Source organism: Myotis nattereri (genome assembly GCF_964212035.1).
Source record: "Myotis nattereri genome assembly, chromosome: 1".
NCBI lineage: Eukaryota > Metazoa > Chordata > Mammalia > Chiroptera > Vespertilionidae > Myotis > Myotis nattereri.
Genome location: NC_138075.1, coordinates 85,244,721 through 85,269,993, shown reverse-complemented (window position 1 = coordinate 85,269,993; position 25,273 = coordinate 85,244,721). Strand labels below are relative to the sequence as shown.

The following is a 25,273-nucleotide window of genomic DNA, read 5'->3' as shown; positions in this document are numbered from 1 at the left end:
GAAAATAATGTTACTTATCAGAGTTTTTTGTACAGTTGTCCATGTCAAAACCTTACATTTTGTTATAGCTCTATGGTTTCAGCTGGTTTAGATGAATATAATGATTCTCTTGTTCTCTTTTGAAAAATACCAACAGCAACTTAGGGTATGTTAACAGAAACAAACTAAAAAGGTAAACTTTACCTGTTTTACGAACTGTGTAGCATTAAAAAGTTCACTGCAGCCATATAAAATGTGTTTGCCCGGTTTCCCCTGTAAAAATCAGATACAAGTAAGTAACAAGTATTCTCAAGAAGAGGGATTAAAGCTAATAAATCTTTTTGTTATTCTTAAAGATATTTTTTGGGGGGTGGGGGGAGAAGGAGGTGTTGGATTTTAACCCAAAATTGCATAGAATAAAGTGGTGAAGTGGCATAGTATTTTTTAAAATATGGAAATGGAAGGGATTTGATAACTGCCACATTTCATAATTATCTATAAAATCTTAGGCCAACGCTCTTGCAATGAAGGGTCTGTATTCCTTGAAGAAAACATTCTTAGATTTTTTTTTATGTGGCTCTATGGCCACAAAGGCTATAAAAGACCCCTCCTTGTACAAGACGATGCCCCTGAGGCCAGAGTATCTTACACAGATCTTGGAGGTTTACATTGTGAAGATGAAGTATGTCCTGTGCAAGTGACACAGAATCCCAGCAGTTGTGCTGGAAGTTTGAAGATTTATGGCATCGGCCTATTTTTTTCTCTCCTGTTGTACCAAAATCTCTATCTTTATTAAAGCCTTACATCACATAGGACATAAGGAATGATCATTCTTTAATGTTAAGTAAATAAATGAAGATTACAAGATGTCATTCTAACAATCACTAATTCCATCACACCTGCATTTAATTTATTAATTTATTTAGCTTTTCAAGTCACACCCTTTCCTCCATATTCTCCTTCTGCTTAGTTGTCCATTACTCCCTGCCGCTGTCAGCTCTGAATTGTACTCCACTGCCAATTTGCTACCTTTAAAGCTCTTGTTTGCTGAAAAAGCAGCATTCTAAATTTGTGAGAAGTATGTTGCTGACTGAAGTCAATGGGATGGGAGAAAAATGCTTATGATTCAGGTAAATGTGTTTGGTAAATCATTTCACCAAGGGAGACCCTTTGGGAGAGGGGTTACCTGAAGTCTCTAAACATGTAAAGTCAAACTAAGATAGATAGCTGCAAAATACATGACATCAAAAAGATGTATTGTTTTCCACCTCAAGTACAATTTTAGTCCAGAAATGAATGTGATGGGAATAAAAAAACCAATCCTGTAGGAAGGATTTTTAAACTACCTCTAGAAAAGGGGTTTATGTAAAAATCAGGAGAGCCCTCGAGATAGAGAATGTTAGCATTCTAAAGACAGAACAACTCTTATAAACATTAAATCATAAAAGAATAAAAAGGTCAACATGTACCTTTATGTAGTCAATAAGATTTTGATATTCAATATAGTTGCCTCCTCCAACCACAAAGACAATTGCCTAAAAATGCAAACAGAAAAATAAGTTAAAAGAAATAGTTAAAACACCATTTTAAAACAGTATTTTAAGTTTTCAAGCATCAAGTTTTTAGGCGGGAACATATTCCACACATAGGTAAAAGAAAATACTAGCTAGCAAAGGTCATATCCTGCATGCCTGATGTTACTTCACTTATAAAGAAATTTGTTTCTAAAAAGTTTATACATTTATAAACTTCTAATATCTATTGAGTAGTAAATGAGACAGACTTTTCAGAAACAATTTAGAGGAAAATAGACCTCAGTCTTCACATAAGTAACAGCAAAGAAATCCAAAGGGCTTTTTCCAAAGGCATTTTTGAATCTCAGGTTATTTACTGTAGGTAGAAAGAACAAAAAACTTAGCATTTATATAATATCTAATATACAGGGTGGGGTAACAGGTTCACAGCTGTCCATATGGAAAACAATACGATAACTAATCCTATATAATAAAGAGGGAATATGCAAATTGACTGCCACTCCACCACAAAGATGGGGGCACCCACAGTGGAGGCTGAGTTCCCGTAACGAGCCTTAAGGAGCAATCAGCAGGGACCTGAGGCTGTGCCCTTCCCCGCCTCGTCCCCGTGAGGCTTGACAGAGGACCTCAGGCTGCGCCCCCCACCCAGTGGGGCTTGACAGGGGACCTCAAGGCACACCCCCCACCCTGGCGCCAGGCCAGGGGACCTGAGGCTGAGCGCCCCACCCGGTGGGGCTTGACAAGGGTGGGACCAGCCAGGTCTGGGACTTGCGCAATTTTGAGGCGCATGTGGATGGGTGGGGACTTGACTCTGAGTCCTGTGGTGCGCTCCAGACTCTGACAGGAGGAAGATTTTCATATACATTTTACTAATTTTCTTTCATCTCTGACACTTCTATTATAGAGAAAGGGCAAATAGCAATCTACACTAATAAAAGAGAAAAATGGTAATTGGCGTATGACACTACCATTTTCATTGGCTAATCAGGGCTATATGCAAATATATATATATATATATATATATATATATATATATATATATGCAACTAAGATTGGCAGTTAACTGCCAACAAGATGGCGGTTAATTTGCATATGTAGGCACAATGCAGGGAGGCGGAAGGGAAAGCAGGAAGAAGCCCCCTGCCACTGACAGTGATCGGAAACCCAGGGGGGAGCTAAGAGCTGGGGGCCGCCTTTGCCCTGCCCCCCAGCCATGATCGGAGAATCAGGCGCCTTTGCTGCCCTGGGCAGTGATAGCAGGAAGTAGGGGTGGAGCCAGCGATGGGAGCTGGGCACAGTCGAAGCTGGCAGTCCCGGGAGCTAGGGGTCCCTTGCCTGGGCCTAAAGCGAAGCCCACGATTGCGGCGCCCCCCGCTGCCACTGCGGGTCCCCGCTGCCCGGGCTGGACGCCTAGGCCAGAGGCGTTAGGCCTGGGCAGGGGCGGAGCCTGCAACCGTGGGGAGTTGGGGGTCCCCTGCCCAGGCCTGACACCTCTGCCGGAGGCCTCAGGCCTGGTCAAGGGGCCGATCCGGTGATTGGTGATCGGAGGGTGATGAGGGTCAACTCCTCTGGCCGAGGCATCAGGCCTGGGCAAGGGGCCGATCCTGCAATTGGAGGGTGATGGGGGTCAACGCCTGAGGGCTCCCAGTATGTGAGAGGGGGCAGGCTGGGCTGAGGGACACTCCCCCCCCCACACACACACCCAGTGCACGAATTTCGTGCACCGGGCCCCTAGTATTAAAATATTTCCTCTAATCCCCTTTTAATGTGCACGAATTTTGTGCACCGGGCCACTAGTTAAAAATACAAGAATAAACTGTTTGTGTACTCACAACTGTAAACCTACTTTTGCCCAACCCCGTATGTTCTTTCTTGTATTTTTATTAAGAATCTATTTTTATATTTCAAATGCAAACGTAGTCATATCTTCACAAAAGTTTAGAATCCAATTTTAGAAGTTCCAAACATATAAAACTTTCTTAAAGACTTCTTTTTCTGAGAATTACTTCATTTCATGTCAGTTATTTTAAGCTTAAATGATTCTCAGTGTTTAAAGAAGCTTTATAAATCAGAAAAATATACTTGCTAAGAATATATATTTTTTAAGAATCATGGGTGCACAGCATTGGATTTATCAAGATTGCCAGATAGTCATCATAATAAACCATGTTTAGGATAAAGAAGTTCTTGACTGCTTGGTCACCTTTTCATCTTCCCTTTTCAGGGACATTTTATTTTTATATGGAACGTACCTCTTGGAATGGATTTTTGTTCCTCGGAACTGAGCTGTAACAAAAAAAAAACCATACTGAAAATTTCACCCATGGCTTTTCTGATGAGAAAAACAGGCATGGGACACACACACACACACACACACACACACACACTTACATATATATTTACAATTCTTCCTCTTTCACTGTCTTGGAGGGTGGGTCCTTTAGTTTTGTGTAGACAGGTAATGAATTGGGATGCAGAGGAAGAATAGAGAAGAGGTACATGTCTCGGTGTCTAAAAGGAAATGGGGCAACCTATGGACTTCAAAATTATAGGAGAAGACTGAGCAGCAGCTGCCATATGGAGTGGGAACCTGGGTTTAAGATGAGTTGATAAAGTATATATTTTAGTGATAAATTATATAAAACTTTTACCATACTCAACATAATATTACAGTTGTGTGTCTACATTTGTGAAAAAAGTATGTAAACGGGAAGGATAACAACAATTTAGGAAAGAAAGGGGGAAAGGAGTAGGGATCTGCATTCTACTGTAGCTCTCTCACACACACACACACACGTATATATATGTATCTATATATTAATATTACATACAAATTACATATTTATACTAGTATATTTATAATATAGTTTAAAAATACTTCCTTAGTGTTCAAGAGGTCTTTTTATGAAGACGTTTTCAAAGCTCTTGCGAATCAGATGTATATTTGTTTTGAGTGCTAAAACAGGCTGCACAAAGACAACTCAGTTTTTCTTCCTCAGAAGCAATTTTTGAAAATCCCAACCAAGAGAAGAGAGCTATTGTAACTTCCCTTAGTTATTCAGAGGCTGATTCCACAGCCCTATCATCTTGTCCTCATTTCTATGGCCCATTGGAATATTCCACAGAAACCAGAGCCCACCTGATTGAAACACCTCCTCAGTATTTAAATTCCTTCTAGAGAGCTTTAGTTCAGCGGTCGCCAAGCTTTCGGACCTCATGGACCATCAGTGGTCTGCGGACCACCAGTTGGCAACCATTGATACAAAGTTTTCCTTAAATCAGCGGTTGCCAAGCTTTCGGACCTCACAGACCACTGGTTGGTGACCACTGCTTTAGTTGCTCTAAGAGTAGAAGTGGAATGAGGAGAGTTAAGACTTAAGTAGCACAGGATTACTAGTTACTAATCACCCAGATCCAGTTGTGATGAGATCAGCTCAGAGGAGGAGGAAAGCCTGAGCTCCTGTCTTATCAATATCAGATTCCTCCTCAATATCATACATAACATACAAGTCGATGAAGAGCTCCTCAGTAAGTTTCTAAGAAGAAAAATGTATTTACTTGTTAGCATATACAAATGCAAGGAAGAATATAGAGATAGGAAAAGAATTGTAAAATCCACTGTTTTAAAGTGTGCACTCAGTGGTTTTATATATTTACAGAGTTGTAAAACCATTACCAGTGTCTACTTCAGAACTTTATCATCCCCAAAAGAAGCCCCAATACCCATTAGTTGTCACTCTTCATCTCTCTCTTCTATAACTTATCCTTTGTCAATTCCTTCTTGCCAGCTGTAGCTGCTATCAGCAGCTTCTTTTGCAACTTTGGGAGTATTTCTAATAAGTTCGAAAATGAGAATAACCTTTTAAGTTACCAAAACTACCAAATAAGCAGCTTCTAGTGATTAGATTATCTATCCTGACTACCTACAAAGATGAGAAAGCTTGGGATAAAGCAAAGACAAAGTTCTAAAGATTCCAAACATAAGGAACAAGCAAGAAAGCAGCTTCATTCAAGTTCTGGTGCTAGAAACAATGATTTTAAGGTTTTTCTCCCTCCTAAATATGCCTATTTTTTTTTCTGCATCTTTTAGGCTATTTTTCATACCACCATGAATTACATCTTGAAAAATAATATTCATAATAAACTAAACAAACACCATACTATTTTTGTCATAAAATATAGAAATTATCTGTAGAAAGTTTCATTGTCAAAATGTATGTACAGCAAGCTATAGCAACTTAGATTACATGGACCAGTTAAGTAAAAAATAAAATAAAAAAAACCCGATAACTGCCCTGGCCAGTGTTACTCAGTGGTTAGAGCAGCCGTGGGCAAACTACGGCCCGCGGGCCGGATCCGGCCTGTTTGAAATGAATAAAACTAAAAAGAAAAAAGACCGTACCCTTTTATGTAATGATGTTTACTTTGAATTTATATTAGTTCACACAAACACTCCATCCATGCTTTTGTTCCGGCCCTCCGCTCCAGTTTAAGAGCCCATTGTGGCCCTCGAGTCAAAAAGTTTGCCCACCCCTGGGTTAGAGCAACAGCCTGAGCACTAAAGGGTCTCAGGTTTGATTCCTGGTCAAGGCACATACTTGGGTTGCAGGTTCAATCCCTGGCCCTGGTTGGGGCATATACAGGGGGCAACCAATCGATGTGTGTCTCTTTCACACTGATGGATGTCTCTCTCTCTCTTCCCCTGCCCTTCCACTCTCTAGAAATCGATGGGAAAAAATATTCTCGAGGATTAACAACAACAAAATACCCCTTACGCCTTACCCCCACAAGAAAGAACCCAACTGCTTTCTAACATAAAGACACATTTTTTCATTTGGTCCCATAAAGAGTATTTATTTAAAAACATACATATTATCCAAGATCCTCCTTCCCCCCACAGCTTGTTATACCACCACCATTTCACTAAAAACAAAGCAAAAAACATCTAAAGGTACTCTTATGTGTATATCTTGGAAGGAAAAGCACCAAAACATTTTAAGTATAATTACCAGTGATTATCTCTGGGTTTACTTACCAGTTTTCTATGCAGTTTAAATTTTTAATATTAAGCAGTTATTTATTACAAAAATAATTATGTTATTTCCCTTCTTGGCAGGGGTGGGGAAACCTACAACAAATACACAAGAGCTGCTTACCTGTCATTGCCCCGTAGCATTTTGGGATCAAAATATCTAAAGTCATCAGTTTCCTATTAAAAAAATAGAATTTTACCATGACTATGGAATTTCTCTTCAGAAAGGTACAGTTTGGCTTAATTTATTTTAATGAATCTATTAATCTGGTAGAACGTGTAACCACCACCATTTACCGAGCCCTTACTATATGTTAAGCATTATTCTACTGCTTTCGATAAAATAACTTAATCCCAATAATATCAATGAGGTGGTTATTATTATTATCCCTATTTTTCAGGTTAGCAAGTTGGAGTACAGAGAGTATATAACTTTGCTAAGGTCACATGATTAGCTTTTATGTTAACTCCAGGATCTGAGCCCAGGTAATCTAGTTTTAATGCCCACACCTTAACCATTATGCTATACAGTACTGTTTCTTGAAAATGTATCAGGTTTACAAGTGATGTATTTCTGTTTTTAGAATCTTATTATCTTTATATGTCCATGATTTTTTAAAAAAATATATTTTTATTGATTTCAGAGAGGAAGGGAGAGGGTGAGAGAGAAACATCAATGATGAGAGAGAACCACTGATTGGTTGCCTCCTGCATGCTCCACACTGGGGATTGAGCTCACAACCAGGGCATGGGCCCTGAACAGGAATCGAACCTGGGACCCTTTAGTCCTCAGGCCCACGCTCTATCCACTGAACCAAACTGGCTAGGCCTATATGTCCATGATTTTCTTGAATATACAGAATACCGAATATAGGTTCACAACCTCTTATTTGAAACATTTGGAGTTAAATGTATATTGGAATTTTGAATTTAAATCTTTTAGTTTTCAGAACAATTTGGATTTCAGAAGTGGTAGATAAGGGGTTGTGGACCTCCTCTACATTGGAAACTAGCGTCTTGATATTAAAGGAGTTGGAAAGTACTGCTTTACTGCTTACGATGCAATCACTTACTAATCTCTGCCTCCCTCTCTCCTCCCATGGCCCAATCAGCCAAAGGAACTCATTCTTTTCTACAGTATGGATGGCACTATCCAAACCTGATTGATGACAAACTACTAATGTGTTGCCACTATCAGGTCTTGTACTCAGTGGTGAACAGTGCTAATCAATCACAGAACTCACAGTGAACCAAATACAATGTCAGATCCATTAATTAATACTCTGCTCCAGTAAACCATTACCGGCTAGATTTACAAGGCAAGATAAAACGTATCTGGTACAGCCTTAATCCTTTTCTTTCAGTTTATTCAATTAAGACAAATAAAAAGAGAACCCTCAATTAACAAATGTAAGTGATAAGAATGCACCTAGAATTAGCTTAGAGCATTTTAAAGCCTTTAAGATAAGATACATTCAAGATTACTAGCTAAGTCTAACTTAATGCACTTTGCTAATCTTTTCAATGCCTCGAACTAATCTGCAAATAGGAGAGGAACCAGGAACCATTCAAAATATTTTTACATATTATTACATTTAATTCTTATTAAGCACCTAAGTGTGTAATAAATATTAGCTATTACCATTATCACTGTCATATCATCTCAGCTTCAAGATAAGGATAGTAATAAAATACACTAAACTTCCTTGACCCCTTGTAGATTTGGTATCAGTCTAAAATTTCACATTTATTTATACCTTTATTTTTTATTACTGTTTGGAATATCTTCTATTCATTTAACTGCCTATAATGAAGTCATATTCGCTAAGATAATTATAAATGTGTATTTCTTGCAGGCTTTTCAAGAGAGCTCCTTCCTCATATATTCTAGGATGCAGTAATAAAGTCTATTATTATTACAATAGAGGCCTGGTGCACGAATTCGTGCATGGGTGGGGTACCTCGGCCTGGCCAGCAATCAGGGCTGATCGGGGCTGGCTGGGGGGAGGGACTGAGGCAAGTTAACCGGCTGCAGGAGGTTGGCTGTGGGAGCCCACTGACCACCAGGGGGCAGCTCCTGTTTGAGCGTCTGCCCCCTGGTGGTCAGTGTGTCATCATAGCGACCAGTTGTTCGGTTGACCTGTTGCTTAGGCTTTTATATATATAGATGGCATGCTATTTTCTCTATATCGATTCCCAGATGTAAAAACCCAATTCTTTTATTATTATTATAGACAACACTCTTACTCCTTTCATAATTGTAATTGCTCCAATGGGGAATGTTTTATTACACTGTATCTTTGTTTTCATATGGGCAGATTTAAAATTATTTCTGTTAATTTCCTTTAATAGTATAATCATCCTAATAATAGACAAACATGGTAATTGACCATACCTTCGCTACACCTCCCATTGGCTAATCAGTGCGATATGCAAATTAACCAACAAAGATGGCGGCTAATTTGCATACCGCAGGCAGGGCGGGCCAGCGCGAGCCGCCATCCGGGCCCCCGTGTGCCGCCTAAGCCCCGCCCCCAGCCGGGACCCCTATGTGCGGCCCTGGGTGGCGGGACCCTGCGGCCGTGATTGTGATTGTGATTGTAAACTGGGCCGCAGGCAAGGTGGCACCCTGGGATCCAGGAGCCGCCTTGCCTGTGGCCCATGATCGTGTTCATAAAGCCGGGCCGCAGGCAAGGCGGCACCCCGGGACCCAGGAGCCGCCTTGCCTGTGGCCGGTGATTGTGATCATGATCGGAAAGCCGGCCGCAGGCAAGGCGGCACCCTGGAACCCAAGAGCCCATCGGCGAGGTCTGCAGGCGAAGCAGCGATCAAGCTATGAGGGAGAGGGTGGGGGGTGGAAGGAGCTACAGGAGCAGCTCTGGCTGGAGACTGAAGACTCCCGCCAGAGTGAGGAGCAAAGACTGAAGGCTCCAGCCACAGTGAAGACTGTCCAGAGCGAAGATGGAAGGCGGTGGCCAGAGTGAAGGTCTGGGTCCAGGGTGCCAGAGGAAAACTGGTGCTGGCAGCCAGGGGAAAGAAGGCCTATTGCACAAATCTCTTCGTGCAATGGGCCTCTAGTGTTTTAATAATTACAAAAAACTTACACATTAATGTGAAGATTCTGTTCTCATTCTCTTTCTAGGCTGGGATCTTAAACCTCGCTACCAAGTCTAAAATGATCCAGATCAACCCAAACTAGGGTGTTGCTGGGAATAGGATCATGCTACCTTTCTCAATTCCAGACTCTTACGATGATAACCATTCTCTAGTTGCCACACTAACAAGCTGTGCTGTTTTATGAAACAGGTTGTAGCAACTTTTACATTCCTTTCTCGATTTATAAACAGATAGCTTGGAAACTGATTCTTTAAGTAAATGCTAACAATATTTACTCATTTGTCTATTCACTCAACAATTTATCTCTCAATTTACTTTTCAGCCCCTAAGAGTTTAGTACCACCTGAACACATACACTTAAAAATTTCACTATGCATTCCTCTCCTAATTTTCAGAAAATTAAATTGGTTTGGTTCTCCTTATGTTATACCAGCTGATACTTACTATTCTTTTTCATTTACAGAAATGTGCTCCTTAGGATATATTTTATATTAAAGTAGAGGACCTGTGCACAAAAATTTGTGCACTCGAGGGGGTGTCCCTCAGCCCAGACTGTGCCCTCTCACAGTCTGGGACCCCTCGGGGGTGACCACTTGCTGGTTTAGGCCTGCTCTCCAGGGGATTGGGCCTAAGATGGCAATCAGACATTCCTCTGGCAGCCCGGCAGCCCTCAGAGGATGTCCACTTGCCAGCGGGGAGCAGACCTAAGCTGCAGTCAGACATCCTTAGCGCTGCTGAGGAGGCAGGAGAGGCTCCCACCACCACCGCTGTACTGGCAGCCGTTAGTCTGGCTTGTGGCTGAGCAGAGCTCCCCTATGTGAGAGCGCACTGACCACCAGAGGGCAGCTCCTGCATTGAGCGTCTGCCCCCTGGTGGTCAGTGTGTGTCATAGTGACCAGTCATTCCCAGTCTTTCTGCTGTTAGGGTCAGTTTGCATATTACCCTTTTACTATATAGGATAGAGGCCTGGCGCACGGGTGGGGGCCAGCTGGTTTGCCCTGAAGGGTGTTCCAGATCAGGGTGGGGGTCCCGCTTGGGTGCCTGGCCAGCCTGGGTGAGGGGCTGATAGCTGTTTGCAGCTGGTCACACCCCCTTCAGGGTGGGGGTCCCCACTGGGGTGCCTGGCCAGTCTGGGTGAGGGGCTGAGGGCCGTTTTCAGGCTGGCGGGAGACTGAAGCTCCCAGCCTCTCCTTTTTTTCTTTTTTTTTTATTCTAGGATTTATTTACCTTCTATAATTGAAACACTGTTGCCGTCACTGGCGCTCCCAGCTCTGAGGCCGCGGCCGGCTGAAAGCAGGTATCTGGGGTTTGTTTAGCTTCTATAAATGAAACATTGTTGCTTCCCGAGCTCAGAGCCGGGCCACGGCTGGCGGGGAACCTTGGCTTCCTCCATCACTGGAGCAAGCAAGCCTCCTGCTCGCTTCAGCTGCGTGGCTGCCGGCCGCCATCTTGGTTGGCGGTTAATTTGCATATCGCCTTGATTAGCCAATGAGAAGTGTAGCGGAGGCACAGTTAATTACCCTTTTTGTCTTTTGTTAGATAGGATTATACATATAGAATATACATTTAATTTGGATGAGGACTGCCAGAATGGCTGTAGTAGCTGAGAAACCAATTCCTATTATCTGTGACAATGGCTAAAAAAGAACATGGACTCTTTTCTTTCCCTCATGTAGTCTGTTGTAATTAAGGTCACAACAAATTCATCTTTTATCACCTTCATATAGTCAGTTAGATACGTTTAACAATTTTACAAGTATAATATTATATGCTACTCACAGGGTTTGACTTCATTTCCATGAGATTGTCTAAAATGCGAGTTACAGGTAGATTCTGTGGAAGAGATTAGTATTTTCATGAGAAAAGTTCTCTATTATCAAACAACGCAATCATTCTACAGTTAAGTATGCTTACCTTCCAATTGAACGCATTCTAAGATTAAGTATTCTGTGAATGGTTTTACAGACATAAATAGCTTGGCACCACTTAAGTTTCCATAGGAAAATATACCTCTAAATCAAAAGGTCCTTTTAATGTGTAGGTGTATCTAGATTTTACATGTTCGGGCTTCTTTACTTTGTTTGTTAGATGTTTGCTTCTTAATACTAGCAATGGAAAGCTTTTGTTTTGATCACATAAGATTCCTAATGTTATTTTTTTTCATTTCCTCTTTGCAAATTGTAAGTTTCTTTAAAAACAGAGTAACTTAAACTTTGTGAAGATGTATGAGATTAAATGACCTATCAGAGTTCTTTCATTTCTACTGTATATTCTTCTAAGCTAAAAGATACTTGTGCTCTTTGAAAAATGGGGAAATGAATATATACAAACTTTACTGACCATTTTTATTTTGCCTGGGATAAATTCCAAATTTTCAATGACATTCTGCAATGTCTTTTTATGGAACAAACTGCACCTTGAACATGAAATGTATAATACTGCTGTTGGCAGAAGATTGCCTTTTGACATGCTTACATGTCTTTGGGATAAGTAATACTATTGTTACATTTCAGTCTGATGATTTTTATCATTATTTTGAAAATAACAACACATGGAGTATAGAAAATTTACTATGTGACTATTATGCCTATTCAAAGTGCATTCCTATGGGATGGTATTCTGCCTACTTTGAACTGGTATTTCCTTTGTGAGCTGTACAGGAAGTTCTGGAAAAAAGTTTTGAATCTTAGAGACTTTACACAACAAAGGCAACATTAAGTCTGATTATTTAAATATCTGTATATAGCACACTACTATTTTACAAGGAGTTTTACTTTCCTTAGGCAATACAACATTTCAGTGTTACTAAAATGGACCATCACTAAGGAAAATACTGCCTTGAGCAAACATAAAAATATGCATTTTTTTTCTTTTACTTTCTCTAGATGGTAAGTAGAAGTCTTTTAAAATTAAAGCTATTTTATTATTATCTGATATTTGTGTTGGCCAGGAACTTTTTAATATAAACACAGCAACAAATGCTCCAGCTGACTAAATGCGTTTCCTGAATTCTATTATTTAGAATTAAAGAAAAAAAAAAAGTAGCACAAAAATGTTACCTTTTAAGTTTGTTTCAAGTAAAATTGAGTTTGTTCATGTAAGAATAAGTCTAAACCATTACTTTCTCTAAGGAACAATGGTGCAGATTTAAATCTACAAAAATGCTTTATCCAAAAGAAAAAAACTATAGTTGTAAATTTTTTTCCAAGAAATACTAACAGAAAACAATGGAGAACTCTGCAACATAACAGAGAGAAATAATTTTTTAAAAATCTGGATCAAGGGAACATTATAAATTATAAGATTTTATTAAAATTAACTTTATATACATATAACTCTCTTCAGTTCCCTGAATTGTACTATTTGATTTGTGCAATGGAGAAAAATTCTGAAGAGATTTTATAAAGTCATAAGTGATATTACTTTTATTATAAAGCCATAAGTCATATTACTTTTATTATATTATTGAAAATTTTAATATTTATACCAATGTCTCATGATAAATCTTTATTTAGTATAGAAATAAGATTTTTCCATGGAACAGACAGTCGAATCTCAGAGGGAAGGCAGGGATGGGTGGGTGGGAAGAAAGAGATCAACCATAGAACTTGTATGCACATATACATAACCCATGGACACAGACAATAGGGGACGGGGGTTGGGGGTAGGCTAGAAGGAGTCATTGGGGGGAAAAAGGGGACATAAGTAAAACTTTCAACAATATTAAAAAATTAGATTTTTAAAAAAATACAAATTTTGCTCTTTATTTTATAGTTCAGTAGATACCAAAGACAAGCCTACCAGTGAATAGGCCGTTAAATAACATAAGAAAAATTTCCTTCTAGCTGGCACAATAGTTAAAACGTTCATAAGCCCATAGACAATTCTTTATATTTTTGTCTGGTCTTTACAACCAGATAATGCCAAAGAATCATTTATCACTTCTGCACCATAAAATATTCACACACTGTCACAGATGAAGGGAAACTTCATGTGTAGAGAATGATAAAGGAAATATATGATGTCTTTAAAGGTATAAGAAAGTGTATTTTAGAAAATAATTTATGAGACCTCCTTTCACCAACTTTTTACTCTTCGCCTAAATAAAGGCTTGAATTGAGTTAATCATTTTAAAATCTGTTTTATATTAATAATTTACATAAGATTAATCAACTTTTTTTTTTTAATATATTTTATTGATTTTTTACAGAGAGGAAGGGAGAGAGATAGAGAGCCAGAAACATCGATGAGAGAGAAACATCGATCAGCTGCCTCCTGCACATCTCCCACTGGGGATATGCCCGCAACCCAGGTACATGCCCCTGACCGGAATCGAACCTGGGACCCTTCAGTCCGCAGGCCGACGCTCTATCCACTGAGCCAAACCGATTTCGGCAAGATTAATCAACTTTTGCCCTAACCGGTTTGGCTCAGGGGATAGAGCGTCAACCTGTGGACTGAAGGGTCCCAGGTTCGATTCTGGTCAAGGGCATGTACCTTGGTTGTGGGCACATCCCCAGTACGGGGTGTGTACGAGGCAGCTGATTGATGTTTCTCATCGATGTTTCTAACTCTCTATCCCTCGCCCTTCCTCTCTTTGAAAAATCAATAAAATATATATTTTTTTAAAAAAAGATTAATCAACTTTTATTGATGGAAAAACTGAACTGTGACAACAGAGAGAAAACAGAACAAAACCATGTAATTCTTTTCATTCAACAAATAAGACTGTTACCTTACTCATCTCTAGAAACAAAAAAAATTGGGTGTCTCAATATAAGAGGTATGAATGAAATTTAATCTAATAAAAACCCATTGTTTTAAAAATTGCCAAGCTTTATTATTTATTTATTTATTTATTTATTTATTTATTTATTTATTTATTTATTTTAGTGTTTGGAAACTGCAGTTTCAGAAATAAAGTAAAATATATTATTGTATAGATTAATAACAAAATTTTTATTAGTAGAAAGCCTCTGTAAATATAGATTTGAGAGACAAAGTCCCATACACAATGAATATCATAAATTAAGGACCACTATTTCTAAAATGTTCAAATTTCAAATACATAAACTGGAAATTATCTGGAGAGAAAAAAAATAGAAATCTATTTCTAAGAACCCTTTCTAGTTTATGACCATAGTCATGTTTTATGATTTTAATCACTGTAAAAGTTTAAATAAAAACAATGTTAATTTTACTTCTGATGGTGTGATTGCTTAAAAACAAATCTGAAATAAAATATACACATTAATTAAAAAACAGACATTTAAAAAAGACAATACAGCCCTATATCCAAAACAGTTAAAAAGGACTGCCCCTCTAGCTCTCCTAGAATTAGCCACTTGTTGCTCTATACTGCCACATGGTCTATGGGGGCTCTTTCTAACTCCCGTTGCAGCCTTGGGCTTGGATGACCTGTTGATGATGAAGTCAGCAGTGAGGCTGGAACAAGAGTTGCGGTTTCCTGATTATCAAAGCCATGGAGAATGAAAAGTAGTATGTGGAACTCCGTGAAGAGAATGCCTATTTTGAAGACTATCAGCCAGTAAAGAATAAGATGAGGTATCGACACTGGAAATATATTGGCAATAAGGGATGTATCAACGATATAAGGGGTGGAATGTTGCCAGTGAAGTGAAGATAGGAGTAATTATAAATCAGAAAGGAATCTATAGGTGAATCCAATATCCACATCAACATCCTGAGATGAGGAAACAGAAAAATACATAAAGTTCTTCCCCCCCCCCCCAAATCATAGTATATTAAAGAAAACAGGATTATGTCAACCCAATAAAATAAGTCCAATCCTCCATCACCCAGCTTCAATAATTATCAACTCATGGCAAATCTTATTTCATTTATATTCACCTACTATTCACTTTCCTAGGCTGTTTCAAAACAAGCTCCCAATATCAAACAATTTTAGCTATCAACATTTCAGTACATATCACCAATATATGCGTTAAAAAATAATCTAACACTATTACCACATCTAAAATAATTAACAATTTCTTAATACAGTTCAATATCTAGTTAGTGTTAAAATTTTCCTGTTGCATCAATTTACTTTTCAGTTTTCTTGTTCAAATCCTTTTTAAAAAATCTTTATTGTTCAGATTATTACAGTTGTTCCTTTTTTTCCCCGATAGCTCCCCTCCACCCGGTTCCTACTCCACCCTCTGTCCTTACCCCTCCCCCCCACTGTCCTCATCCATAGGTGTACGATTTTTGTCCAGTCTCTTCCCTCACCCACACACCCCTTTTCCCCCTGAGAATTGTCAGTCCACTCCCTTTCTATACCCCTGATTCTATTATATTCATCAGTTTATTCTGTTCATTAGATTATTTACTCACTTGATTTTTAGATTCACTTGTTGATAGATATGTATTTGTTGTTCATAATTTTTATCTTTACCTTTTTCTTCTTCTTCCTCTTCTTAAAGAATACCTTTCAGCATTTCATATAATACAGACTTGGTGGTGATAAACTCCCTTAGCTTGTTCTTTTCTGTGAAGCTCTTTATCTGACCTTCAATACTGAATGATAGCTTTGCTGGGTAAAGTAATCTTGGTTGTAGGTTCTTGCTATTCATCACTTTGAATATTTCTTGCCACTCCCTTCTGGCCTGCAAAGTTTCTGTTGAGAAATCAGCTGACAGTCGTATGGGTTCTCCCTTGTAGGTAACTGTTTTTCTCTTGCTGCTTTTAAGATTCTCTCTTTGTCTTTTGCTCTTGGCATTTTAATTATGACGTGTCTTGGTGTGGTCCTCTTTGGATTCCTTTTGTTTGGGGTTCTCTGCGCTTCCTGGACTTGTAAGTCTATTTCTTTCACAAGTTAGGGGAAGTTTTCTGTCATTATTTCTTCAAATAGGCTTTCAATATCTTGCTCTCTCTCTTCTTCTGGCACCCCCATAATTCGATGTTGGTATGCTTGAAGTTGTCCCAGAGGCTCCTTACACTATCTTCATCTTTTTGGATTCTTTTTTCTTTTTGCTTTTCTGGTTGGGTGTTTTTTACTTCTTCATACTTCAAATCTTTGACTTGATTCTTGCAACCCCCTAGTCTACTGTTGAATCTCTGTATAATATTCTTTATTTCAGTCAGTGTATGCTTAATTTCTAGTTGGTCCTTTTTCATATCCTCAAGGGTCTCACTAGACCAGCCGTGGGCAAACTATGGCCCGCGGGCCGGATCCGGCCCATTTGAAATGAATAAAACTATTGAAAAAAAAGACCGTGTCCTTTTATGTAATGATGTTTACTTTGAATTTATATTAGTTCACACAAACACTCCATCCATGCTTTTGTTCCGGCCCTCAGGTCCAGTTTAAGAACCCATTGTGGCCCTTGAGTCAAAAAGTTTGCCCACCCCTGCACTAGACTTATTGAGGGTCTTACTAAATTTATCGGCAGTTTCTAGAAAATTCTTGAAAAACCTTATCACCGTGGTTTTGAACTCTATATCCAGTAGTTTGCTTTCCTCCATTTCTGTCATTTGTGACCTATTTCTTTGTCTCTGCATTTCTTATGCTTCCCTGTGTTGATAGACTTTGCGTGCTACGTGTCCTATAGGGCCGAGTGGCTCAGTCTCCCCAATTACCTGAGGTGGACATTCTTGGTGCACCCCTTTGTGGGCTTTGTGCACAATCTTGTTGTAGTTAAGCCTTGATTGTTGTAGGTATCACTGGGACGAATTGAGCTCCAGGCCAATTGGCTGTGAGAATCAGCTGTGTCTGCAATGGGAGAACTTCTGTGCTAGAGACACCCTTCTGGGACAAGACTTGCTTCAGTGGGGCTTTGGTGCTCACTGAGTCTGCGCCCTGAGTGTGTCCCTTACGGATCTGAGGAGTTGTAATCTGGATGGTCCCACTCTTACCACTGGGTACATTGGCTCTTGAATCTCTAGGGAGGTGCTAATTTAGCCTCTGCCTGAGGCTACCCAGCAGGAGCTACGGAGAGATCTGCAGATTCCTCTTCTTTGTTTGGGATTTGGAGGTGCCCAGATGAGGCCCAGCTGTGAAGCAATGCAAGCTGCTGTGGGGCCTTGAGCCTTCTTTTGGATGTTTTGGGTCTCTCTGACCCAGATGCAGTTTGTTAGGGAATTTTAGATTGCAAAGGGCCATGTCATTCATATGCAAAAGCCTCTGTGCACAGCTTGGGTGTGGTGGGGTCTCAGGGAATCAACAGGGCGGAGCAAACAGCTATGTCTGATCCTCAGTCCTGCCCTAAGAGGTCCCGGGTCTCAGTGTCCTGAGGTAATCGAGGTAATCGCTGCAAGCAGCTCTGAGAGAAAGCCGCCCTCGAGTCCTGCCTGCTGCCAGACAGTACAGTTTCTCCCCGTATGAGTCTGGGTCCCCAGAGACTCGCCTGGAGCTGGAGCTGGGGCCGTCGGGAGCTTGAGACTCCCTCCCAATTGAAAAAGACAACCGCATCCTCAGTTGCCTGCCTTTTCCGTGTGCGCATCCATACCTCTGCACTTTACTTCCACACCTCCTCTGAGTCTCAGTGTGCTTTTCTCTTTCCTTCTAGTTGTAGAATTTCCACTCAGCCAGCCTTCCTGTGGTTCTGGATGATGTCTGTTTTGTCTTTTAGTTGTATTTTTGAAGTGGTTGTACGAGGCAGCAATTTCAGGTGTTTACCTATGCCGCCATTTTGGTTTCTCCTAAATTACTCAGAATTTTATAAGTGTGAAACAGAACGTATCTCTAGCAGTCTCTTCCCTGGCATCTCTTTCCTTTTAGTCCCCCAAATGCCCCAGATCTCCCACCATAGTACCTCTATTTTAGATCATTAGGAAAATGTAGCTTTAAAAGTAGATTTGTACAGTGGGGCCTTGACTTACGAGTGTCCCGACTAACGAGTTTTTTTGAGATAGAAGCCGTCTCTCGGCCAATTTTTTGCTTTGAGTTGCAAGCTCAAAAAAATTCAGGTTACGAGCCAGCTTCAGATACCCCAACGCTAGTTGGCGCAGTGAACGTCACAGTGATTTGACATACGAGTAATTTGAGTATGAGCTCCGTCAAAGAACGAATTAAACTCATAAGTCAAGGCCCCACTGTATTAGCTTAAATAGTTCTAGAACAAGAGACTCATTTTTAAGTATTGACTGACCAAGATAATAAACACACATGTCAAGGTTTGAAAAGGATGTAGAGAAACAGGCACTGTAATTCATGGCAAATTGCTACAACTTTTCTGGAGGGCAATATTTATTTTAAGAACAATCTATTAAAGAGAAATGTTCACTCCTTTGATTCTAAATGAATTCTAGGAATCTCTATATATAAAAGCCTAAGCGACCAGCCGACCAGGCAACTGGCCATGACACACAACTGACCACCAGGAGGCAGATGCTCAACGCAATAGCAGAAACCACAGGCATAGAAACATGTAACAGATTGATGAATCTCAGAGGGAAGGGGGGTAATGGGGAGGGCAGGAAGAGATTAACCAAAGATCTTATATGGATAATAGAGGCCTGGAGCACGAGTTCATGCACTGTGGGGTCCCTCGGCCTGGCCTGTGCCATCTTGCAATCTGGGATCCCTCGGGGGATGGCGGAGAGCCAGTTTCGGCCCGATCCCCACAGGTAAGGCTGAGGGACCTGTGCTTAGGCTTTCATATATACAGACTAGAGGCCTGATGTAGAAAATTCATGCAAGAGTAGGCCCACGCAGCCCCAGCTGCCTCTGCCAGCCCTTCCACTGTCCAGCTGTCTGGTCAATTTGCATATTATGCTTTTATTATTATAGAGTAGAGGCCCAGTGCACAGATTCATGCACCGGTGGGGTACCTCAGCCTGGCCAGCACCCTCCCGCAATCTGGGACCCCTCAGGGGATGTTGGAGAGCCGGTTTCGACCCAATCCCTGCAGGCCAGGCTGAGGGATCCTACCGGTGCACAAATCCGTGCACTGGGCCTTCGTCATAAAGATACTCAGAGATGAATACTCACCCAGAAAAAACTAACATTTAAAACTTAGGTGCATACCCTTCAATATCCTCTATTTTTCTCTTTTTTTTTTTTGAAACAACAATAACAAATAATCATCTGGGACCGTTTTGCAATATGACTTTTATTTTTATTTCACAACATAAATACTCTTCCCCCACGAAATTAAAAACTATTCCCTCTAATTTGAACCTAAAAAGTTTTATTAACATCCACTTGAAAAAAAAATGGCATGGCTCACCTTGTCATTACGGCAGTAATGTTGTACACATAACTAAGAGTCATTTCTCAAAGTTGTGATTTGCAATGTTAAGAAAACAAAAGGGCCTTGAAGTCAAAGAGGATAATTAATTTTTATATTTTAAGAACTCTAGGTAAAAACAAATTTTGTGTTAACACAATAAAATATCTAGGTTGATTAGTTTAGATGCATCTTTACTGGCATCATTAGAGGACATATATCATGTGACTTTATATATAAAAGCCTAAGTGACTGTACCACAGTTCAACCATTCCACCAGTAGCTATGATGCGCACTGACCCAGGGGGAAGATGCTCAATGCTCAGGCATAGAAACATGGAACAGAGTGATGAATCTCAGAGGGAAGGGAGAGGAGAGAGGGCAGGAAGAGATTAACAAAAGATCTTATATGCATACTAGAGGCCCAGTGCAAGGATTCTTGCACTGGTGGAGTCCCTTGTCCTGGTCTTGGGGATCAGCCGAAACCAGCCCAGTGCGTGGATTCATGCACTGGTGAGGTTCCTCATCCTGGCCTGCACCCTTTTGCAATCCAGGACCCCTTGGGGGATGTCAGGCTGCTGTTTTCGGCCCAGTCCCCAAAGGCCAGGCCAAGGGACCCCACTGGTGCACAAATCCATGCACTGGGCCTCTAGTAAGGTAATAAGTTCAAAATAAAAATATGGGAATTGGAAAATGGCAGATGAATAGGCACACGTGTTGTGCACCTCATCCAGGGGCCAGACTAAAAAAGCAACTAAACTGGAGAACATCCACCCAGAATTAACAAATCAGATACAGCTGTGGAGACAATTTACAAGAAGGAAGGGCAGAAGATGCCTGGAAAACGGCAGGAATGTGGATTTGGGTTGGAGAGGGATTCTTAGCCACCATGCTGAGAAGGTGAGGAGGGCCCTAACCGGTTTGGCTCAGCAGATAGAGCCTCGGCCTGTGGACTCAAGGGTCCCAGGTTCGATTCCGGTCAAGGGCATGTACCTTGGTTGCGGGCACATCCCCAGTAGGGGGTGTGCAGGAGGCAGCTGATCGATGTTTCCCTCTCATCGATGTTTCTAACTCTCTATCCCTCTCCCTTTCTCTCTGTAAAAAATCAATAAAATATATTTTTTTTTTTTTAAAAAAAAAGGTGAGGAGTAAGCTGCATTGCACCAAAGCTGCATCCCTTGGCAACAGGCATGAAAAGGAAAAGCCTCAGGGCTGGTGGTTGCTGGGGAATCTAGATGTAAAACCGCAGCCACGCAAGGCTGTGTCTAGAAAGGTGTTCTGAAAAGTGGGCTGAGCAGCACAGTGCCTGGGGGGGGGGGGGGGGACCTGCAGTTTCGTGGTTGTTTTGCTTTTGGTTTTCTTTGTTTTTATTAGCTAAACCCAGAACACAGGACTTTTCAATTGCAAGAGGGTGTGGCACAGGGAGAGGCACAGAGTTGAGGTGCCTGAGGCTGGGGAGGGAAGCAGAGCAAGGAAACGTGGACAGGACTCTGGCACCAGGACATTCATAACCTTCCAACCTAAGTGGCCATTTCTCTCCTGAAGAGTTAGCCCCTGCCTGTAGCATCAAGGCAGGAAATACAGCCTGCCGCACCCTGCCTGCATTTTGAGCTATACAAAGGAAACAAAGGTTCTGAATAGCCCCAAAGAGCCCTCAGTGACTGGGTTAGAAGAGGGGCCTGCCTGTCTGCCCCACAATTCTGGGATCCAGACTGATTAAAACTCCAGGTTGCCAGCCAACCCCATTGGTCTCCATATAAGAATAACTGACCATCCAAAGACCAGAGTAATATTTTGGATTATTCACAGAGTAGCTCTGAGTCAGGAAAAAAACATCTATCTGATTCCCTGGAAAGCGAAACAGTACCACCTACACCTAAAGCCCTGACAGAAATAGATACTTGAGTGAATAAGACTGACAGCTAGCAGACAGGCAAAGCGGGCAGATTGGTCCCGCCTGCTTGCAGCCAAGGCCTGTGGAGACAGACACATGCAGAGGAGCAGTGGATCACCTGGAGCTTCAACACCGTGCTAAAAGCCACAGACAGTGCCTGACAGTGTTCAGCACCTAACTATCTAACAAGAAGCCCAGAATTGGCAGACAGACATAAGAGTGGGGTCCTAAATCAACCCCCATGGGGCATTAAAATGTGGCTGAAGCAAATGACACTTCACTTTACTTTTTAAAAAATTAAAAAACTTTTTAGTATTATTTTTTTACTAAAGGCCTGGTGCACGAAATTTGTGCGGGGGGAGGGGGGGCCCTCAGTCCGGCCTGCACCCTCTCCAATCCGGGACCCCTCGGGGAATGTCCTGTCAGTCTGCCTGCACTTTTTTTCTTTTTCTTTTTTAAATATATTTCTTTATTGATTTCAGAGAGGAAGGGAGAGGGAGAGAAAGTGCTGGGGTCCAACCCCAGCAGGTCCAGGGGTCCCCAAAGGTGTGGACGGAGTCAGCGAAGAAGGAATGACACGGAGACAGCGTTCAGTTGATCAGCAGTCTAGCCCGGATCTCTAGCCAAGTTCTGTTCAGGATCTCCAGCGAAGTTCTGGTTAGGATCTCCAGCCAGGTTCTGTGTCCATGTTCTCTTGCTAGGTTCTCCAGGTTCTCCAGCCAGGTTCTGTAGCCAGGTTCTAGTCAGGTTCTCTTGCCATGTTCTATACAGGTTCTGTAGCCAGGTTCTGTCTCTAAGTTCTGTGGCCAGTTTCTGTCCAGGATCTTTTGCCATTCTCTCTCACTAGGTTCTGTCTCTAGGTTCTGTGGCCAGTTTCTGTCCAGGATCTTTTGCCATGTTCTCTCGCTAGGTTCTGTCTCTAGGTTCTGTGGCCAGTTTCTGTCCAGGATCTTTTGCCATGTTCTCTCGCTAGGTTCTGTCTCTAGGTTCTGTGGCCAGTTTCTGTCCAGGATCTTTCGCCATATTCTCTCCAGCGAAGTTCTTCTGTCTCTAGGTTCTGTGTAGGTTCTGTGTCTAGGTTCTGTCTGTGCCTGCACTTTCAACAGATGACAGCTCCATTATTGTTTCTTTCTTATGCTTAAACCCATTGGAATTAGTAGGTATTCAAAGTGGGTATACATTTTCAGGGGACACCCCATATATCTCTAGTTAGCGGTGAAAGGAACCAACAGTGGATTTGGAACCCCCAGACAGGGAACCTCGCTCACTTCCCGCATATCTCCCCACTTCACTTTCCACCTTCGTGGGCAGTGGGAGAATCAATGTTTCTCTCATTAACTTGGAAAAGCACATCCTGTCACCTGCTTCCCGGCAGGAGTGCGCTAGGCCCCACGTGAGCGAGGCTCAGTCAGGGCAGCCTTCGCTCATGGGTGCTGGCACCCAAAGTGCATATTCCTCCTCTGCAGTCACCCCGACTATCCCACCATTTCACTGAGAGGATGTAACTCCTTACCTCCTCTGGGTTTCTGATCTTGAACGCTGACCAAAGGCACCCAGCGAGGGCCGCCTGTGCCCACCAGGTGTGCCTGTCTGCCCCTGCTCCCACCTAAGCACCTGCATTAGCCCCACAGAGGTGATCTCGTCCCTGCACTGGCCTCCACGGGAAAAGGGCATCACCACTCTGTCCTTGCACTGTCATCTCACAGGCACCCACCCTTAGCACCCAGAACACCCAGACATTCTCCAAAGGATGTGAGCTTGATGGAGGGGCCGTGCACACGTCCTGTGGGGGATGTAGGCATGCTGGGGTTGATGGAAGTGCGGCGGAAAAGTGGAGGGATCTTGCACGTGCCATGGTCCGGGACTGTTGCAGGCACACATGGGTGACAGCTCGTTGGGGGGTGTTCGCACACTGGGGGGGAAGAGAGGATGTGCGCACTGGAGGCCTGTGGCTTCAAAGATCCGCAAACCCCCGTGGCGCAGCCAGGAGGGTGTCAATCTGGCCCACCATGGTGGGTGTCCTTGTGATTGCACTTTCTGGGACAGGAGATGGGACTTGCGCAGCCACTCCTCGGCGCTAACGTCCTGCAGGCGCTACTTCAGCTTGGCCTGCAGGTTCCACTTAGCATGCTCACAGCTGCCACCGACACCATGTGGGGAGTACAGGTCGCCCCCCGCCGGCCCGCCTCCCCTGCTCAGAGGCTCTCCGCGCATGCTGCCTCCCGGCCCAGAGCGGCCTGGGCGGGGCAGGACCCCGGCGCACGCTGCCCACCGGCCCAGAGTGGCCGGGGAGGGACGCCTAGCTTTGAAGCCAGGCGTCCCGTCCCGCCCCAGCCGTTCCACACCTCCATGCGCTGCCCACCAGCCCGGAGTGGCCGGGACACCAGGCTTTGAAGCCAGGTGCCCCACCCTGCCCCCGGCCGCTAGGCGCCTGTGTGTGTGCACACTGCCCACAGTCCTGCCATCTTTGTCGGGTTAATTTGCATACTCACTCCTGATTGGCTGTGGGTGTTGTGGAGGGATGGTCAATTTATATATCTATCAATTATTAGTATAGATTATTTTCTTTCCCCCCCACCGTTTCCTTCCTGATTTCTCTGTTTCATCCTGTTTTTCTTCTCCCTTCTCCACTTTAGTTTTTCTCTTTCCTTTCTTTTTACCCCAGTGGTTCTGAACCTTCCTAATGCCACTACCCTTTAATACAGTTCCTCATGTTGTGGTGACCCCAACCACAAAATTATTTTTGTTGCTACTTCACAACTGTAATTTTGCTACTGTTATGAATCGTAATGTAAATATCTGATATGCAGGATGTATTTAGGCGACCCCTGTGAAAGGGTCATTCGAGCCCCAAAGGGGTCGCAACCCACAGGTTGAGAAGGGTTTACTCTCCAAGATTTATAGGGAACTCATATAACTTAACAAAAAGAAGATAAACAATACAATAAAAAAGTAGGCAAAGGACCTAAACAGACACTTTTCAAAAGTGGACATACAGAAGGCCATGAGACATATGAATAAATGCTCAAAGTCACTCATCATCCAAGAGATGCAAATCAAAATGACAATGAGGTACCATCTCACACACGTCAGAATGGCTATCATCAACAAATCAACAAACAACAAGTGCTGGAGAGGATGTGGAGAAAAAGGAACCCTCATACACTGCTGGTGGGAATGCAGACTGGTGCAGCCACTATGGAAAACGGTACGGAGTTTCCTCAAAAAACTAAAAATGGAACTCCCATTTGACCCAGTGATCCCACTTCTGGGAATATATCCCAAGAAACCAGAAACACCAATCAGAAAGGATATATGCACCCCTATGTTCATAGCAGCACAATTTACCATAGCAAAGATTTGGAAACAGCCTACGTGCCCATCAGCAGATGAGAGGATTAAAAAATGGTGGTACATCTACAAAATGGAATACTACACTGCTGCAAAAAAGAAGGAACTCTTACCATCTGCAGCAGCATGGATGGACCTGGAGAGCATTATACTAAGCAAAATAAGCCAGTCG

General features: G+C 42.2%; 1 protein-coding gene across 3 annotated transcripts in view; it reads right to left on the bottom strand.

Moving 5' to 3' along the window:
- The window catches only part of SCFD1 (sec1 family domain containing 1), a 119,707-nt gene that overhangs the window by 5,052 nt on the left and 89,382 nt on the right, over positions 1-25,273 (bottom strand). For all 3 annotated transcript variants that reach the window (XR_013995921.1, XM_081089683.1, XM_081089684.1), the window contains 5 exons: positions 11,443-11,496; positions 6,671-6,723; positions 3,767-3,800; positions 1,449-1,514; positions 184-252 (listed from right to left, as the gene is read on the bottom strand). Coding sequence is in view for 2 of the 3 variants with exons in the window: in XM_081089683.1 (XP_080945809.1) it covers positions 184-252; positions 1,449-1,514; positions 3,767-3,800; positions 6,671-6,723; positions 11,443-11,496 (276 nt within the window). In the remaining variant the exon portion in view is untranslated. The remainder of the gene's footprint in view (positions 1-183; positions 253-1,448; positions 1,515-3,766; positions 3,801-6,670; positions 6,724-11,442; positions 11,497-25,273) is intronic.